The sequence below is a fragment of the Trametes versicolor genome (genome assembly GCF_000271585.1).
Source record: "Trametes versicolor FP-101664 SS1 unplaced genomic scaffold TRAVEscaffold_9, whole genome shotgun sequence".
Taxonomy (NCBI): Eukaryota; Fungi; Basidiomycota; class Agaricomycetes; order Polyporales; family Polyporaceae; genus Trametes; species Trametes versicolor.
The window spans coordinates 933,637-951,478 of NW_007360329.1; the positions used below are offsets into that span (position 1 = coordinate 933,637).

Below are 17,842 nucleotides of genomic sequence, written 5' to 3' on the forward strand. Positions count from 1 at the left end.
CTTGCAAAGTTACGGTATGTCTTTCAACACGTTCAACGTCCTCTGTCGCATGCTGTTGTGGTTTTCGTGAATCAGTGTGCGATATCGTTGGCATCGTACGTTCGCGTGGATCAGGCGTTCACAGTACAAGGTCCCTGGCTTTCGCAGGCAATCCTCTTACAAGAGACACACAAGTGTGGGCCACGTCATGGCTCACCAGTCACCTCAGACACTCTAACCGGAAGCCCGGGAAGGGAAAGTCAATAAGCAAGGATCGGCGCTGGTGTTAGTGTGGTCGTACCCTCGTCTTCAACAAGATCACACAACGTCTGCCTGAGGGAGATAAGGCGCCGGTTAGCGTCATTCGAGTATCCTCAAATACTACTTCCCTTGCTGCCGAACGTCGGCAAGTCTATGTGGAAGTTACGATATCGTCTAGTACGTCTCGCACGCCTCCCTCGAACTCCATGCTTGGAAGGCCGGATCCGACGGCGTTCGATACCTTTGGTCCATGATAGGGACCGCCGACAGCTTCCAGGTGAGTGTCTGTGCTCGTAGTGGCATGGTGCGTACTAAATAACGCTTACCGTAGCAGTATAGTCAGGTTCTCTTCAAGGCATCGTGTTCACAATAGGGCGTGACTTTGCTCAAAAATCCTCCAATATCCCAGCCGACGAGGCCTGAGCGCGCGCTTTGGTGTGATCTGACTAACAGGGAAGGAGCCGGTACTAATCTGTACAGACAGAAGAGACGACGACGCGATCCAAGCCCCATCATACGTACACCTTGGTACCTGCACACAGAGGAGGGTACCACGAATCGCTCATTATTCGGCTCCAATTTATGTAGACGCACGCGTGGCTCGAACCTCCGGTATATAAGGGGGTACCCTGAGGACGGGATCGCTACGCGCAAACCGATAGCACCTCTTCTGCTCACCTTCGGCCATGAACCTATTCGCTTACATCCCGACGATCCTGTCGACGCCATTGCTAAAGATACCGCTCCTGGTATCAGAGGCCATCCTCAACTACATCACTACAACGCCGCCGAACCCTCCGCCCCCTCCAGTGCAAACGAAGAAGTACGACGGCCACGGCATCCTCACCCCCATAGATGACATGCATATGAAGATAATCAGCGTGTTGAAGGTAAGCGCTTTCATTTTAGCCCGTTTGGCCCACATTGTAGCTCATCCACGGCACTCGCAGTGGTGTACGTGCGGTCTGATTATGATGGAGGCGGCGGCTGTGATCATTCAAGAAACCCCCTCACTGTGGCAATCCCACCCGAGCCTGGCGCGAGTGTCAACAACCGTCGAGGACCTCTCCCTGCGCATCACGCCGACGTTCGTGGTCGGGAGCATGCTCGCCCTGGCGGGCGGGCTCAATCGCCTATGGTGTCATCGCACCCTCGGGCGATTCTTCGTCTGGCAGCTATCCTTGCAAGATGGTCACAAGCTCGTCACCACGGGACCGTACGCCATCGTCCGTCACCCGAGCTATATCAGCTGGATCGTACTGCAGATCGGCAACATTGTCATGCTCTCCAGCACGGGCTCGTACTGCATGGAAGCCGGGGTTTGGCGGTCGGTCTGGGGGAAGACATGCGCGGCTGTGATGATCGGTTACTTCACGCCCGCCGCCATGATATTGCTGAACAGGATGGCGAAGGAGGACGCGGTGCTGAGGGAAGAATTTGGATCGGAGTGGGAGGCGTGGACGAAGAAGACACCGTACCAGGCGATACCCTACCTGTACTAGGGATTGGTCACCATACACCCAGCGAATTCTAGCTGGACGCGCATAGAATATTGCCAGCTCTGCATCGACGGGGAATACCACCACCACTGATTACCTACTCGACGCTAAGGAAGCTCAACGTTCGCAGGTGATATCATTCGTTGACAGGTGGCGGTGCCGCACCCGCCCGCAGCAACTTGATGAACTTGGAAGGTTCAGTGGCAGCGCTCAGGATTCGACGTTTCGTCGTCGGCGGTCACAGTCGGACAGGAATTCAACGGGAGTCCGATGTTTGGACACAGTGGTATCGGCATTGATTCATAGTCGAATATAACAACGGCCTCCTACTGCGCCATCGAGTACGGCTGTAAGAGGGAACACGTTCAAGTTGTCCACTAAGGTAGGACCGCTCGGCGCTGAGAAACTGCACCCGCTTCAAGAGTCATGTCATATCCGACAGTTAGCCAGGAAGGCCATTCTTCTGTGCAAGATCCACCGTATAAGTACGTCACAGGGCGATCCTCGAAGTCTGTAGAGGCGTTCCGAACAGTCATCTGAGTGAGTAGGTGAGAGAGTGCCTAGCGCTGCCACCGTATGCTTGAAATAAATACTCGCGCTAAAGTCTACCACTGAGTAATCGCGTGCAGACACTCGGGCATCGCCCTGAATCCGGATAGCGTATCAGCGTCGGCGGCCGTACATGCGCGTATGTTTCTCACGCAGAGGCGGTCACTTGACAATTCGCACCGCGACGCTTCGTTGTGTAATTTCTTAAACCACAAGCCGCATTAATCGCGCGCTTTGTACCTGTTCTCACAAGTTTCAGACGAGGCAGCGAGATTGCTATGGAAGACATACCACAATTCACCGTGTACCACCGGTGCCTCTGTGGCCGGCCAGCACCTCAGACAAATAACCTGCCTGTGACCGTCATGCTAGAAGGTTCCCATGACCCCCGCGTCGCTTGCAGGCCTGTGTGTGTCTGAAGAACCGTATGTGAATTGTTCTTCTCAGGTCTGGAACATGTAGGAATGTTTACGCGCGAAGCCGGCGTCGGCTGGCGAGATTGATAAAGCCTGGAATACGGTGTGATATCAGGCGCACTTTCCTCAGATCGACTGTTGCACTATCATCGAGAATGTCTCTGCTCATCCCTCCGGCCCTTACGACGCCCCTCCTCAAGATACCAATCCTGTTGACCGATGTGGCACTCACCTACATATCCTTGACACCACCCAATCCTCCACCGCCGCCAAAGGAGCGAGACAGCTTCACGAAGCCCGATCTATTCACACGGACTGCTGACGTGCAACTGAAATTTGTCCTCCTCTCAAAGGTCAGTTTTGTCACTGACCGTTCATCTCCGAAAGTCACTCACCGGGTCTTTTGGGCGGGTGTAGCTCGGGATTTGCGCTATAGCAGTCGCTGAAGCAGTCGCCGTCCTAGCACAAGCCGTCCCCTCGTCGTTCTCCGACTCTATTCTCTCTGTGCTTGCCCTGGGATCGCCCGTACCTACCCTCTCGCTGCAAATCACGCCAAGGTACCTCCTGGGCGCCGCCATTGCACTCATCGGCGGCGGAGTGCGCGTATGGGCCTACCGCACCCTCGGCCGCTTCTTCACCTGGCAGCTCGCGGTCAAGAGCGACCACAACCTCGTGACCGACGGTCCGTACGCCTGGGTCCGGCATCCGAGCTACACCGGCTTCGTGATGGCCCCCATCGGGAACCTGATCATGGCCACGAGCGCAGGGGCGTACTTCACGGAGGTCGGGTGGCGGGGGACTGGGTGGGGGAAGGTGTACCTCGCCGCCGTGTTTGGGTACATCGGGCTGGTGGGTGTGCAGGTGCTGACGCGCGTTAGCAAGGAGGATGCGGTGCTGCGCGAGAATTTCGGCGAGGAGTGGGAGGCGTGGGCGAAGAAGACGCCGTATCGTTTGATACCTTACATTTACTAGCCATGGGGATGTACCTGCAGCGCGTCGGGAGTAAGGCACAGTGTGATATTTAGCAGCCACGTTGAAGATGTAAAACCATTACTTGTACACCCCTGGCCTTAACCAAACCTATCGAAGGCCGCCCCCGGGTGCTCCCATGAATAGAACTCCTTCGCGAAGTCCTTGAGGGTGTACCGAGGGAGGTCAGGATATAGCTCCCGGACATCGAGGTACCCCAGCCGCTTCGCGTTCTCCAGCGTGTTCTCGCCAAGGATGTGAATGCTGTACTTGTACAGGTTCCAGGACACCTGAAGCGCAACCTCGGGGGTGCCCTCGCCACGTGCGAGCTTCGCCTTGCCCTCAGTGGTCCTTTGCAGGGCTTCGTCTGCTGTGACCTGTATACGCCGGCTAACATGAACCTCCGGAACAGCCACGTCCTCACAAGGGGCACACGTACAAATTTTCTCTGCGCCTTGAGACTCTCGCCCTCCCCGGAGAGTCGCTGGCCAATCTCGTGCGCTTCTAGCTGCGTCGGCTCGTCCTCCCAGATTATGACCGCGTGGTTGAGCGTGCGCGGATCCGCGATAATGTGCGCGACGTACGCGCCGATGTGCCGCAGGTCCGTCACGAGAAACCGATCGCTGCCATCCCCGAACACTTCATACGTCTTGGCCTTCATGTACGTGGTGCTGCGGGCGGGCAGTGGGAGCGATATCTGCATCCACCACCCGACGTCGATAAACGTGTACGGGAGGCCGAGCTCCTGCACGAATTCGCGGACCGCGAGTTTCTGTGGGTTGTTATGGTACTTTGGGTCAAACCTCATTGGCGGTTCAGAAGACGTCGGACGCACCTTGTCGTGGAGGGTGCGGATGCCCTTTGCGCCGGGCGTCGCCCAGTCGCATGGGACGACGCGCTGCACGCCGACTTCTTTCGCGGCGCGAAAGATATCCTCCTGGATGTACGCGCTGGCCGCGCTGATCAGGATATCGACGCCCGCGAGTGTTTCCCGGAGCTTCTCAGGGGTGTCTTTGATGTCTCCCAGCCGAATCTCGACGCCGGACGTACGGAGGGTCTCCGTCTGCGGCTTGGATACGGATGTCGGACGAACGAGCGCAGCGATGCGCTGCTCCGAAAATCAGCAATCTCAGACTTCATGCGCAGAACGCGATGGGACACTCACGAATCCTCCAGACTTGAGGAGCCCTTCGGTGATGCTCTGCCCGGTGAATCCGGTCGCGCCGAGGACGAGAACGAGAGGCTTGTTGCTATCTGCCATGTATCGTCAAGCCGTAGGTGTCTATCGAGGCGAGATGCGTCTCGTTCATTGCAGTGTAGTGATCTGGGCTTATATACACTGTTACTGGGACTTGGGACTTCGTCTGGTACAGGCCTGGAAGATATTTGTAACGTGAGAAGATACTCGCCACCGACAGCATACCCATTGCCTGAGGTTGCGTGCTCATCGGGAAACTGACACCTCGTCATATGTCTTGTACATGTGACGGATCCTACATCATACAGAGTGTCCTATGTCGGACGCTTTGGCGCCTTCTGGTCCTATTAATTGTCGGTAAGAGAAAAACTTCTTGTGCAAGACTTGTACAGCTACATTAGCGCAATTTCGTGGACATATATAATACTAGAATGCTCACTTGAGAAGTTTATTGCTTGCAATGCGCAGAGTTGGGGTCAAAAACCGGTCTCTTGCGGAGAGCGAGAATGACTAATTGCAAACACACATTCCTCCGTAGTGCGCTCAGGTCTCGATCGCAGTCGATCCAACTGTTCACCGAAATCGGGCTATGGCCTATTCGACCCCGACCGTGAATCTCAGTCAGCATCGCGTTGCGTCGCTTGCGCTACTACATCGTACACGACTGACCTTTCTTTCTTGGCAGCGGTGTTCTCCGAATCGCGGCGACCTTCAGTGAGTGTTTCCTTGGTGGGAGGGACTTCTACCACGCGGACAACCTGCTCCTCAACCCGCCGGATTGTCCCCGCGAGACTCGTCAGAGTGGCCTGCCGCCGGGGCTCTCAGATTGCCAGTGACCGTGACCGTGACTAATCACTAAGTCACGGCACACTTGAAGTGGCGGCGCGTCCGACGAGGTCAGAAACGTGCCTCCGAGTCCTACTTACCAGCTCGTACCTCGACCGTCTCCACTTCCGCCGCCTGCTGCCATACTTCCAGTCGGCCTTTCTGCTTGTTCCTGTAAGACATCTGCGTGCGCAAGATGTCTGCCCCTGAGGAGGATGTCAATCCATACGAACTTCTGGAGTTGTCGATTGAGGCGTCGGAACAAGAAATCCGGACGGCATATCGACAAAGGTCCTTGAAAGTCCATCCAGACAGGGTGAGTGATTATGTTGTGCTGCTGGCGTAATCGTATAAGTTTGAACGCGTCTCTAACCAAGTTCCATCTCGAAGAACCGAGGTAATCCAGACGCAGGTACGTTGGGTTGCGCGCAGTCCTTTCGAGTACTACTGATGCAATTTTGTAGCTCGCAAGTTCCATGAATTGTATCAAGCGCAAGAGCTCCTGCTTGACCCGCTCCGGCGGATGGCTTTGGACGCCAAGTTGCGCCTCAAAGAAGCCCGAAAGGCACGGTTCTCCCAATATGACAATAAGAGAAAGAACTTGGTTGAAGAACTGGAGGAGCGGGAGAGGGCGTTCAAGAAGGCACGAACGGAAACTGAGGCTCAGAAGAAGGAACGGTGGAGAGAGAACGAGCGTATCATGGAGGAAGGCAGGCGTCTGCGGGAAGACCGAGAGAAAGAGCTGCAGAAGAAGGAACGTGAGCGCGAGGAGCTTGGGCAGAGCGCTCGCTCAGAGCTGGAACCTCCGTCATTAGGTCAGTTCACCTCTTCTCGCGCGTGTGCACCTCGGATTCTGACACTTGAGTAAGGTCCACTCGACACCACGATCCGCGTCAAGTACACCCTCACCTCCCATCCATCACTCACTTCTGCGGCAAGTATCAGCGCTCTCCTCACGCCTTTTGGCGCACTCGACGAGTCGTCCATTGTTCTCTCGTTGAAACCTGCACCACCCAAGAAACCAAAACGTGGCACAGCTCTCGTGCCGTTCAAGCAAATCGTGGGCGCATTCGGTGCGGTCGGTGCGAGTGGACGCGCGGAGAATGGTCTAGCCGATATTGAGGTTGATTGGGCGGAGGGAAAGGAACCCGAGCTGATAGGATGGCTGAAGAAGATGGGGAAGTTGGGCGGTGGGTCGTCTGGAAGTTCTAACCAGCCACCGACGGCCAATAGTGGAACGAAAGCGGCTACCGCCCAGACGCCGCTGTCATCTGACTACAAGGCGACAAATTCACCACATACTCAGGCTCCTTCAACATCAGCTTTCGCCTCGTTCCCGTCTACCTTCGTGGGTAAATTCTTCATTCGACACTATTGCGTTGCTGAATTGCATTGTTTTCAGCCGGACTTCAACGTCATCCCTCAGGCGCCGACCGCGTCTACAGATGTCCCAGGGATAGATTATGAGTCAATGACGCTGCTGCGCATGCGTCAGGCAGAGCGGGAACGGATCGAACGCGAGATACGAGAGCAAGAAGCTCAAGAGGGATAATCGTGTTTGGTGAGGAGCCACCCACGATCGGGTTCACGCCGCATTGTTGTATAATCTTTACGAGAGCATCAAAGCTCACTTTTTATGTTCACCCAGAAGCAGCATCCATGTGCAACTCGTGAGGCCCAGCATGGTTCTCAAGAGGTCTCGACATATCGCTAACTCTGTCTCCGTCCTAGAAGCGGTGTCGGATGATCTTCACCCGTTCTCATTTCTCCGCACTGCGGCTCAGGTGTGAGAGCCAACCGAAAAACGCGTGTCAGGGTTTGTGGACGCGATAACTGGGGTCGGCAGCATGGGAGATAGTCGTACACGGAGACAGGCTTAGCGACAGCTTCGAAGCAAGTGGTCATCTCGGGGGACGATTGCGGAGGTGTCTAGTTGACTATCCCGCCTGTGGACGCCAAACCATGCAGCAAACTCCATGCGGAACAGCCGCACATTACGCCCACGGTGTAAGAAAAGTGTGTCAGTATGTGCATATACGACGCTCACGCTTATAAAACAGGTCTCCGATTAGCACGAACACGTGCGAAGTCGATCTTGTTAGATTCGCTATGAGCTCTGGGTAGATCAACCTTAAATTGAGGGTGAGTGCCTCTGACCAATAGCTCGATGAGCCCTGCCGTACTTGAGTGCGTCGGAAAATATCCCACTAAATTTATACCATCGAGCCAAATAATACTACTCATATCCATCCCATCCGCGCTACCACAAATATCACTCAGGACCTCGCCTTTCTACGTTCAATCCACCGGGAGAACTTACCTGCAACGACACCGATGAATTTTTACCCTTACGAGCTGCGCCAACTGGCGTCCTTGGTGCTACCGAATTCGTTGCCACCTGCTTGCGCAAGCCTATCGGACCAAGAGTTTGTATGTGTATTTACCAATGTGCGGGTACGTTGAGTGTTCTCACCTATCCCTGTATCAAACGCTGATCATCTCCTACCGTTTGGTATAGGGTCACACGGTGTCGGTATCCCAGGAAACCACCGACGTCCGATGGACTTGATTACATGACCGCCATATAGGAGCCCACCGCAACTTTGGTAGAACAATACTGTGCAGTGGACTAGATTCAGCCCTGGAGAGGGTGCCCTGGGCGTTGACTCCACGCGACCGTGAGCCCGCTCACCGAGGCCGCAACTTACGCGGGGTTTGCGAGCCGTTCTGGCAGCGGAGGCCGCCCCAGTCGTTCACTCTTGCTCTACGTCACCTTTGGATCGAACTGTGCCCCAGCCAGCATATGGCACGCGCCGTCTGGCGACTTCTCGCCGCGGAAGAACGCACTCAGTCTGGCGTGTGCATGGTCTAAATATGTGCAGGTCACCGCGTATCGCGCGCCCACGTTGTCTCTGGGCCGAAGGTTCATTGCTCTATGCCGGTTCATGACCTGAGAGACGGGCGATCCCACCTCCCACGCAAGGCTGGCCGCAATGCCCCCGGTTCCCATGCCCTTCAAGCTGCGCACTCGCCCCGGACGTCTCCACACGCGCTTGTGACAGTTCTGGCAACCAGTAGGTCGCATGTCAATGCCTCCCAGGACAGCCATAAGTAGATCCCCACGCCGCGAGGTCGGGGACGTAGCCCCGCTGGACGACCTCATTCACGATGGACTCTGCCCCTGCAATGGCCCAGTTGTCGCTGGATGATACATTGGGTGCCGCGTTTCTAGGTATGTGAGCCGTCTTTGGTGAACTTTACGGCTTGACTAATGCTTCCTAGGCAACATAGCAGCTGCTTGGTGCGTGATCCGGTCCCGCGTCCCGCTTCCTTCGCTGAGCCCGCCCATAGTCTATACGGAGGCACGGTTGTGCAGACCTACATTTACTATGGGCGCAACGGAGGAGACAGGCTGTATTTGAAGCTCCTTGTGAGTGTACTGTTCGTGCTTAGGCTTCATGTTGTCCGCGGTTCCTGATCAACGTTTCCAGGTGTTCTTCTTATGGCTCGTTCCTCTTTCCCGACCTTGCCGACCCTCGGCTGAGTTCAGTACAGGGCTCTGGACAGCCTCCACTTGGCGTTGGTGACGCATTCAGTCTACTACTATGCTGTCAAGGACTTCTCCAACCCTCTGGCACTCGAGATACCGATATGGTGCGGTCTCTGTCTCTTGCATATCATGAGGTAAACTCATCACTCGCCTCTATAGGAGTATAATGGTAAAGGATAGACTTACCTGTGCCGACATCCATTAACATGTGCCGTACGCCCCAGGCTCAAGTCGTCGTAACTGTGAGCAGTCTGATCCAGTCTGGTTCGTGCTACTGTAGCTTACACAAAGCAGGGCGTGAGCGATCTCATCGTTAGAAGGTGTGTATCGCCATCCACGTCTTGTTCTCGTGCCGGCGCTGAGGGCCAAGCAGCATCTTCTGCGATCGGGTATGGAAATGTACGCCCATCTCCTTTGGCCTATTCGCGGGCATGCGTAACCCGGTGCGCCTTTAGTGAGCAACAATAACCGGACCCTTATTATGACAATTGTGAGCTCTTCAGTGGGAGTCGATATGCACTGTGCTGATAGCTGCGAAATTCGAAGATGACGATATCCCTCATTGTATTTGGCAAGCAGCTTTCAAACATGGGCTCGTCAGGACACTAACGCGACTGCGCTTCATAGGGGGTAGCCTTGGTGAGTAACTATCTCCATCCATCCTAGTATTACAATATTTAGTGAAGTAGCTTTTGCGATCAAGGGGTACGCGTTGCACGCTCATATCCATGAGCTCTTGTTCTGAGGTGTATAACAGACTCAGTTTAGCGTCATTCGCCGACCTGTTTGAGGTCTCGGTAAGCACCACCCCATCGTTCTGTGTTCAGGCTGTCGTTAACGTGTTCCGTAGACCATCTTGTATATCAGCTTAGGATCGGGCGTACTGGCGGACGTCCTCATTGCTGCCTCGATGTGCGTCCTGTTGGCTCAACGTCGAACAGGGTTCTCGAGGTATGTATGCAAAGGTTCGATATCCGCCACAGCTCTGATGGGGGGTATAGGACGGATTCTATAGTCCGCGTCTTGACCATGTACAGTATCAACACTGGCGCTCTCACCAGGTACGCTCCCGAGTGACTCGCACCTCATCCGTCCACCGCTCGCTAATACCTGGGTAAAGCCTCTGCGCGTTGCTCTGTCTCGTCAGCGTCAGTGTTGTTGTGGTTGATCGGCGTTGTCCAGGGCTAATTTTGTGTCCGTTATAGTATGCGACGATGCCTACCAATTTCGTGTTCATCGCGTTCTACTTCGTTCTTCCCAAATGTGAGTCATTCTCGTGGCCTGCTGCTTCAGATTTCTCATATCCTAGACAGTGTTCCTGAACTCGTTGCTCGCGACGTTGAACGCGCGGCGTCCACTTAGAGAGGCCGACCCAAGCATGGTCTCCATCCCGCTCGCTACGACATCCACCTCACCCTATCTACCGCCCATCAGGCCGGCGCGACACAGCCTCCGTCCTCGAAACGCCAGTGATCAGGTAAAGACGCTACTCCGTTCACTCACTGTTGACACAGCGACTGATTTTGCGACGCTCACATCGTATGGTATAGTCCGGGCTGCAAATCCAGGTACATACGGCGACTGAGCTGAAGACAGACCCCGCTGAGCAGCAGATCATGGGCGGCCCTGATGAGGTATGCCTTACTTCAAGCAGCCCGGGCGTCCCGAGCTGATGTTCTAAATTTACGCCCTACAGGCCAGCCAGAAGTTCTGGCAGGACTTCTACGCTAGAATCGAAGAACCGCACGAAACCGGCACCGTGTAGAACAGACCACAATCATGATCCATGCCTTCGAATTTGATTACAGTGGCGTCTCGAAATGACAGCCCCCGTGCACACCGCTCACGGTATCCTTCTCCCGCGGTTTGTCTCTTGTCCTCGAAATGATCGTAATGCGGCATCACTGAATGTCTATGAGTGAGCGGCAACAATATATAGCACACTAAGCTCGAACCAACTGCACCCAGGACAGCCACTGGCGCCGCGCCGCGCAGCACGTTCTGCGTAGTGCTGCTCGCCTCATGTAGGTATTGGGTATGATTGAATTTGTCCTGCGGCGACCCAAGTGAGTGCCGCTCATATTGATATGCCAGTTTGAGTTCAACAGGCACCGAACGACGAGGCCTAGGAACTCGCCGCTTCCACCCCCATCTTTCGCGCTGCCTTCTGGGAAACAGCGCTCGTTACAGAAGACCGTGATGACGGCGCACGTCCGCCTCGCTCCGTGCGCCACGGCTTCGACGGTGATGTGGTACAGCCATATGGTGTTAATGCACCCTCCTGCTGGCCTCGTTCCCGTCTCTTGATTTCTGTCTTCACGCCGCCCGCCACGCGACCACGAGCTCTCGAAGGTTTGGTAACACGGACACCAGTGGCTTCGCGATGCCATCGCCTGCACATCGTGATGAAACGGCTCTCCGCCGCTGACATGTCAGGCCCGGTACCCCCAAAGAGATGTACGGCATTACGCGGACATCCTCATCGCCCTAGACCGGCGCATATCAGACCTGTGAGTGAGAATATACATAGGGTGGCGAGCCGCTCGAGGGAGAGGTCCGCCCTTTGCCAACCCCCCTCTACTTCCTTCCCCATATGGCGCCGATATCGCTCTCCCTTGGTAACACTATCGGAGCTGCCTTCATAGGTACGGGCGATTGCGTCTCTAGGAGTGGCGGTTGACACATGAGCTGTGTACAGGCAATATCCTTGCGGCATGGTGAGTCCCATATCACCCGTTGAGGTCCTCATCTGGATATACTCATGTTTTGATTTCTCCATAGTCTTTATGGGTTGACGACCTTGCAGACTTACGTTTACTATGGGAAGAGCCGCAAAGACTCGGCTACGATGAAGAGCCTCGTAAGTGCTCCCTCCGCGTGGATGGCGTCAGCTCATGTGGCGTCTATACGTTGTTGTCCTCCCTCTTAGGTCGCATTTCTATGGTACGTCGCTTCACGTAAACTGCGATCATCTCCTTTACCCTCTGCGACACCTCAGGATTCTCGACACTGTTCATCTGATCATGGTCACGCATACTGTGTATCATTATGCTATCACGAATTTTGGGGATTTCTTGGGTGTGCTGAAACCGACGTGGTGAGTGTTTATTGTCTGTGTATATATATATATAATCATCTATCAACTGTGCACATGAACGATGCTAGGAGTGTGCTGGTGAGTCTTGCACTACATCGAACACCGCAAAGAGGTTACTGAATGTCGCACAGGCCCAGGTCATTGTGACGGTAAGTACATAGTGCATCTCCAGCTGAACGACAATGCATCATGACTGATATGAATGCAGGGTGTAAGCGACGGAATTATCAGAGGGTGAGTATACTCACTAGCCTTAGCCCGCCACGTTCCTGGCAGCTTACATAGCGCGATTGGGGGCACAGTCTATTCTGTTACAGAATTTGGATATGTGAGTTCAGGTTCCTTGCATACGCGGTGTGTAGCGTCGATGACCGCCAAAAGTGAGCGACAGGAACCGTGTTCTCTGCTCAATCATCGTAAGTAGCGGTCAATAGAAAGCCTGGTTTGGTATTCACCCGTTGGGTTTCCTCCCAGGCCATCACATCTGTGGTCAGCTTTGGTCAGTCTGCTTCACATATGCCGCTGTCTCGCGACTGACGAGGGCGATTTAGGCTGTAGTTTGGGTGCGTCCTTGCATACGCTTATGGGCTCGGAGTGTCTACTAACTTCCTGATTTCTTCCGTCAGCGTATCCGATCAAGGGGTGGGTAATTATAACGGTGCATGCGAACTTGGCTTCTCATCAGTTGCTCTACGCTCCGTTAGGTTTTCGTGCACCAGCTACGTTGAGCTGCAGCAATTCGCGGTACGTGAATGGTACTTGGTTGCGTCGGCCCACCTGCGTGCTCATCATGCCCTTGACACAGTGGCTTTTCTACTTCAGTCTGTCGATGATCTTTGCCGCCGACCTCATCATCGCTGCGTCGATGTGTGCGTTACTTGCAAGGCGGAGAAGCAGCTACTTCGGGTACGTTAGACGTCGAGCCGCATAATTTTAGCGCGCCGCACTGACTTGTGTCCTACCTTGCTAGCGTGGATCAAACGATTCGGACCCTTATCCTGTTCAGCGTGAACACTGGAGTAGTAACTACGTGAGCGTATAACGAACTTTGTATCGTAGTCTCCTCGCTGACTCGCTTTAGCCTATGCACATTGATGGCACTCATCGCAGTGAGTACCCGCGTCGAAGATCAGGGCCCTGAGGAATCTAACCTACATCGCTTCTGCGCCGCAGTATGCAGTGTCCCCCCACACCTTCATCTATATCGCCTTCTACTTCTTGCTTCCGAAGCGTGCGTCTATCCCTTCTAGTGATGGTGCCGACGCGGCGGACTGACTATCGTAATCCTTTGACTGTCGTAATATTTTGATACTTCAGTGCTTCTCAACTCCGTTTTGGCGATGCTGAACGCGCGGGAGATGCTTCGGGAGCAGATGACAAGGGGACGTGCGCCCATACCGCTCACGCCACTAACAGCTTCCATGCATAGATCGCATGTGGAGGGGATCACAGCCCAAGACGTCAGTTCCAGCGAGGTTCGTCTACTTCCCAGCTTGAGACACGAGCGTCATTCTCATGTAAGGGTCAGCACTACCGCGGACCTCACAACCTCGCGCTACCTGCAGAAGCGAAGCGCTCGGAGGCGGGCGCAAGACGCATCGCGCTACACGAGGTACGTTTATCTTTCCCGTCGGCAGAGCAGCTTAGCTGAGACTGCAATAGGACGCCAGTGTGATTCATATCTCCGAGAGCATGCCACAGAAACTAGCGCCAGCCTGGTAGCTCTCCGACTGTTATACCATATTTGTAGAGTATGCACATGTCTACCACGAACGTCGGATTGTGCCTTCATTTGAGTTGAATTCAGGAACTTCAAGTTGAAACGGATGTCAAGAGCTTGGTGCAAAGGCGCTTGTCGCTAGATCGGGTTGGTAACTTGCATGACAGCGTACCGAAGGTACTCAGACGTTCAAGGATGATTAGTGGGCACACAGTGACGTCGCGGGAAACATATTGGAATCAGATTTCAGCTAGACATCAAAGCTACATAGCGTTCCTCGAGATATTCAATCTCTACTCCCCAACGTGTGCACCCTACTCCGGTGATCTCGTCGCTGCTCATCCCTTAGAGGATGATCGGGACGCAGCCAATGGAGATCAGGCCGCCCTATGACAAGACGTGTGAGAAGGTGCCCAGATTCAATACGGCATAGAGTACGTACTACGTTGTTGTTCTGGCAGCACACAGTGTTCGCGTTGCAGCTGCCGCCTCCGACGCCGATGACGCTGATCGGAGAGCAGCCAACGCCAAGGAGGACGTCGACGCCCTGCACGACAATCCCGAGCAGGCCCAAAAGCAGGCTACCGGCGTCGGACTTAGACTGCAAAGAAACCCGCGATTAGACGTCTTCATGTATGTCTACGGCGAAGTGACTTACACTCTGAACGGAGTTGCAGCATTGGATGGGGCCGGTAGAGCACGAGCCGCCGGTAGGGGTCGCCGCCGGTGCGGTGACGGTGACGGTCTTGGTGACGGGAGGAGGCGCGCCGCCGCGCTTGACCTCCATGGGGGTGGCGACCGCAAGGACTGCGAGGGAAGCGAATGCGACGACTGTGGGCAGACGGGAGAACATGGCTGCAAAGGATGTGCGGGGAGGGATGACAGCGAAGAGAGTTGGTGCGGTGCGAGCTGTGTGGGCCTGCTGCTGAAGAACAGGGCAGCAGTCCCGATGGCTTTTATAACTTCTCGGGCGGCTGATTCTCCGTGTCTGATTTACCCGTTCATGCTCGCAGTAGACGGAACGTGACGTGGTATTGGACGATCAGCCTGGCCCCGACCTCCCGAATACGTTGACATGCGGAGAGCGAAAATGGGCGTACGCGACGTCTGCGCAAGTGGAGCTGGAAGACAACCATGCGGGCAGGTACCCGCGCAAACCGGCACCCGATGCTGGTCGGCGCTCGCGTCCTCCGAGGAAGGCTTGGGGGGCGGTACCGCGGACTGACGTATCTTCTCTTCCTCCGGGATCTATAGCGCAACGTCCGAATCTAGAGCTCAAACGCCGTGCAACGTCCCCCATCACCTTCACGCGATTGAACGGCGCAGATGGCTTTCGTGGGATGGCGCCGTCGTCCCTGGCAGCTGGACACTAACAAAAACCCCGCTGGAGGCGAGTGACGCAGGAAACGGTGTTGTTCGTTCTCAGACTAGAGTAGAGACAAGAAATGTGGTTGGCTGTAATGAAGTGAGCCAATTAGAACGAGTCTCTGGTGGCGTTGAGATGCAGACATACCATAGACAAAAGCCCGGCTTGCCAGCAACATCGGTCATCCGATCCACTCGGTATTGGCGCGGCATCGCCGCAGAGTCCTCCTAGCTGACCTGCACTGCACCTTCGGCTAACAATAGACCATCGCTCGAAGACCTAGACAGAGCTTGCCGATATGACCGACTGGAGGACCTCGCGAGTTGTCACCGACAACGTCGAGACCAAGCTGGATCATTAACCGGTTCGAGGACCCCGCATGCCAAAACGGGATGTCGGAATTTGCCGCGACGCCACTGACGCTCGACGTATTCGCCTCGACCATCGCGCTGGGCCGTTCCTTCTCCTTGTCCACTCCGACAAACGTACAAATATTCGCTAATCCTCCATCTCAACATTAAATCTGATGCGGGGTTCTGCTCCGTCCAATCAAGAAACAGCTGCCCTCGGCCTTCACCCTTGCCCAATCGCTCTCGCGCTCTCGACGCCCGTCCACCTCCATCAGTCTCTCGCAGCACTCCGCCAGGAACGGGATGCGTCTCTTCGCCTCCCTGTCACCGACGCTGAGTTCATTACTGTTGTATTGCGCACGGAGCGGGTCTTCTTTGGGCCCCGTGCGCTCGCTGGACGTTATGATTCGCTTGGTACGCCATCTCCGCCGTATGCCCCCTTGACAGTTGCGGCCTGACAATACCGGCGCAGATCATGCTTTCCATTTGCGAATGCCTAGAAACCCGTCTAGCCCTCGCTCGCAGGCCAGTCTGTGCGCTGGTCGAGGCGTCCGGACTTACGCTGCCGTGCTTCCTGAGTACGTACGTTATAGGCCATGCGGATACGAAGCACTCGGGATGAGACACATCGCCTCCTTCGAGTTAGACTCCACGGCGGGCAAAGCGGTATCTCGCAAGGCGGGAAATTGGTAGGAAAATCCCGCGAAGTCTTTCCTTTCCCTGGAACGTGACCTAAGCGCCCAGAGCAGGTATCCTTTCCCGTCGTTTTCCAGGGACAGTTTGGATTTCGCGGGATTTTCCCGGGATGCGATTTATCGCTTTGTCCGTCGTGCTCGCAGCGAGCGTCCCTCGGGCTTCCACGCTGTCCTCGGGTGCGCAATTGGGACTTGAAGCTCGCAGTGGTACATGCGTGCCCCCGCCCCGCCGAACGCACGACTGATCACCCGGTGCCCCACGATGACCAGGCTCGCTCGACTGGTCCGCGGAGAGCGCAATCACGCATCTGTGCTTATTGAAATCTTCTCCTACTTCATGGGCTGCCCTTGCTCGTCGCAGCCTAGTCCTCGTCGTATTAATCACCGCACCGCGCCCACCGCTCGGCGCTCCGGCGCAGCCCAGTAAGTACAATTCCGCACGCATCTGCTCCAGCGGAAAATCTCACCCTTAATTATCTTGTCTGACAGAGCAGATTGATCACGCAGATTCCAGCGCCCCCCGTCACGGGAGAGCGTGTCCATTTTCTCGACTCTTAGCCTATAGCAAGCCGTACTGCCAAGGTTAGGCTCGGAGGGCGCGTCGATGAGTGCAATTTAGCCTATATGAAAGGAACTGCCGGGGGGCAAGCGTGACCTCCCAGGTGCGCTTGGCCTTCGTCACCTCGATCTGCGCTGCCAGAGTGTCCAGTCCAACGCGCCCACGGCACTCGCGCATACGCGCCCGGCAGCCCATTGCATCGCTCACGCCAACCCTCTGGTGTCTACTCAGTGGCACCGAGGCCGCCGGTAGCAATGGGGAACGTCGGTGGCCGCAAGGTTCGTGCCCTCTCCCGCCTCCCGTGTGCAACCGCGACAGCACGTCCGCGAGGGCGCCGTATGTGGCTGACGATAGGTACGCATGACGAACATGACGTCCTTCCCTACGTCAAGACGAGACCCGCCCTCGACAGCTCGACCTCGCGGCTACGGGTTCTCAAGAATGTCGCGCGAGCCGCCCGCTGGTGCATGAAGGGTCCCTTTTCCAAGTACATGGATGCTACGCACATCCGAGACTCAAACGCGTCTCAAAGTTGGTTGTAACGTGAGTCTATTTGTCATACAGTAGAAGGGTACTGGTGCGGTAAGATGCCGGCTGATGCGCCTTCCTTTGCTAGCTGCGGGACGGCGTTGAGGTGGCACGAAGCCTTGCGGAACCTCCGCGTCGGTCCCTGGCGCTGGCCAACATAGCCGAATGGCATGCCGAGCGTGTCGGGCGCAGCGCGCGTTCGGGTGCGATCAGCAGCGCATGGTGTGTCGTCGGCCTCTGTAGCCATAGAAAGACCCGGCCGTACGTCTCTGCTCAGCTGA

General features: G+C 55.5%; 6 protein-coding genes across 6 annotated transcripts; 4 read left to right on the top strand and 2 right to left on the bottom strand.

Annotated features, from left to right (window-relative positions):
* Positions 1–926: 926 nt before the first annotated feature.
* Positions 927–3,676, top strand: TRAVEDRAFT_128838 (ICMT-domain-containing protein; the record flags this gene model as incomplete). The annotated part of the gene is made up of 2 exons (XM_008043227.1): positions 927–1,121; positions 3,122–3,676. The coding sequence occupies 2 exons, from the start codon at positions 927–929 to the stop codon at positions 3,674–3,676; spliced, it is 750 nt and encodes a 249-aa protein (XP_008041418.1).
* Positions 3,677–3,774: 98 nt separating this feature from the next.
* On the bottom strand, positions 3,775–4,934 carry TRAVEDRAFT_128897 (NAD-P-binding protein; the record flags this gene model as incomplete). Its single annotated transcript, XM_008043228.1, has 4 exons — positions 3,775–4,050; positions 4,113–4,445; positions 4,509–4,781; positions 4,839–4,934. 4 exons carry the CDS (start codon positions 4,932–4,934, stop codon positions 3,775–3,777), a joined length of 978 nt encoding a protein of 325 aa, XP_008041419.1.
* An 876-nt stretch (positions 4,935–5,810) lies between these two features.
* TRAVEDRAFT_171597 (DnaJ-domain-containing protein) lies at positions 5,811–7,351 on the top strand. Its single transcript, XM_008043229.1, has 5 exons — positions 5,811–6,012; positions 6,087–6,108; positions 6,161–6,511; positions 6,566–7,044; positions 7,099–7,351. Exons 1-5 carry the CDS (start codon positions 5,893–5,895, stop codon positions 7,246–7,248), a joined length of 1,122 nt encoding a protein of 373 aa, XP_008041420.1. The 5' UTR covers positions 5,811–5,892; the 3' UTR covers positions 7,249–7,351.
* Positions 7,352–8,864: 1,513 nt separating this feature from the next.
* Positions 8,865–11,011, top strand: TRAVEDRAFT_73541 (uncharacterized protein; the record flags this gene model as incomplete). Its single annotated transcript, XM_008043230.1, has 20 exons — positions 8,865–8,928; positions 8,979–8,997; positions 9,048–9,126; positions 9,188–9,245; positions 9,293–9,350; positions 9,406–9,415; positions 9,471–9,488; positions 9,541–9,566; positions 9,620–9,689; positions 9,750–9,810; positions 9,874–9,885; positions 9,936–9,951; positions 10,004–10,043; positions 10,097–10,197; positions 10,248–10,307; positions 10,367–10,394; positions 10,452–10,509; positions 10,560–10,723; positions 10,797–10,880; positions 10,943–11,011. The coding sequence occupies 20 exons, from the start codon at positions 8,865–8,867 to the stop codon at positions 11,009–11,011; spliced, it is 1,095 nt and encodes a 364-aa protein (XP_008041421.1).
* Positions 11,012–11,839: 828 nt separating this feature from the next.
* TRAVEDRAFT_50222 (uncharacterized protein) lies at positions 11,840–14,065 on the top strand (the record flags this gene model as incomplete). The annotated part of the gene is made up of 21 exons (XM_008042905.1): positions 11,840–11,891; positions 11,945–11,963; positions 12,028–12,106; positions 12,176–12,189; positions 12,245–12,343; positions 12,412–12,421; positions 12,475–12,492; positions 12,552–12,577; positions 12,661–12,671; positions 12,725–12,759; positions 12,818–12,842; positions 12,895–12,906; positions 12,970–12,985; positions 13,048–13,087; positions 13,149–13,249; positions 13,314–13,373; positions 13,425–13,452; positions 13,517–13,574; positions 13,760–13,818; positions 13,872–13,955; positions 14,006–14,065. 21 exons carry the CDS (start codon positions 11,840–11,842, stop codon positions 14,063–14,065), a joined length of 906 nt encoding a protein of 301 aa, XP_008041096.1.
* A 220-nt stretch (positions 14,066–14,285) lies between these two features.
* On the bottom strand, positions 14,286–14,979 carry TRAVEDRAFT_30478 (fungal hydrophobin). Its single transcript, XM_008042768.1, has 3 exons — positions 14,722–14,979; positions 14,506–14,664; positions 14,286–14,450 (listed from the first exon to the last, which is right to left on the bottom strand). The coding sequence occupies exons 1-3, from the start codon at positions 14,914–14,916 to the stop codon at positions 14,409–14,411; spliced, it is 396 nt and encodes a 131-aa protein (XP_008040959.1). The 5' UTR covers positions 14,917–14,979; the 3' UTR covers positions 14,286–14,408.
* Positions 14,980–17,842: the final 2,863 nt, after the last annotated feature.

Excerpts from the sequence above, each read along its gene's own strand:
- TRAVEDRAFT_171597 (XM_008043229.1), top strand. The coding sequence starts at position 5,893 with ATGTCTGCCCCTGAGGAGGATGTCAATCCATACGAACTTCTGGAGTTG. Across the intron at positions 6,013-6,086 it reads TGAAAGTCCATCCAGACAGG|AACCGAGGTAATCCAGACGC; the intron begins GTGAGTGATTAT and ends TCCATCTCGAAG. Across the intron at positions 7,045-7,098 it reads CCTCGTTCCCGTCTACCTTC|CCGGACTTCAACGTCATCCC; the intron begins GTGGGTAAATTC and ends CATTGTTTTCAG.
- TRAVEDRAFT_30478 (XM_008042768.1), bottom strand. The coding sequence starts at position 14,916 with ATGTTCTCCCGTCTGCCCACAGTCGTCGCATTCGCTTCCCTCGCAGTC. Across the intron at positions 14,665-14,721 it reads GCTGCAACTCCGTTCAGAGT|TCTAAGTCCGACGCCGGTAG; the intron begins GTAAGTCACTTC and ends GTTTCTTTGCAG. Across the intron at positions 14,451-14,505 it reads GCTGCCAGAACAACAACGTA|GGCGGCCTGATCTCCATTGG; the intron begins GTACGTACTCTA and ends GTCTTGTCATAG.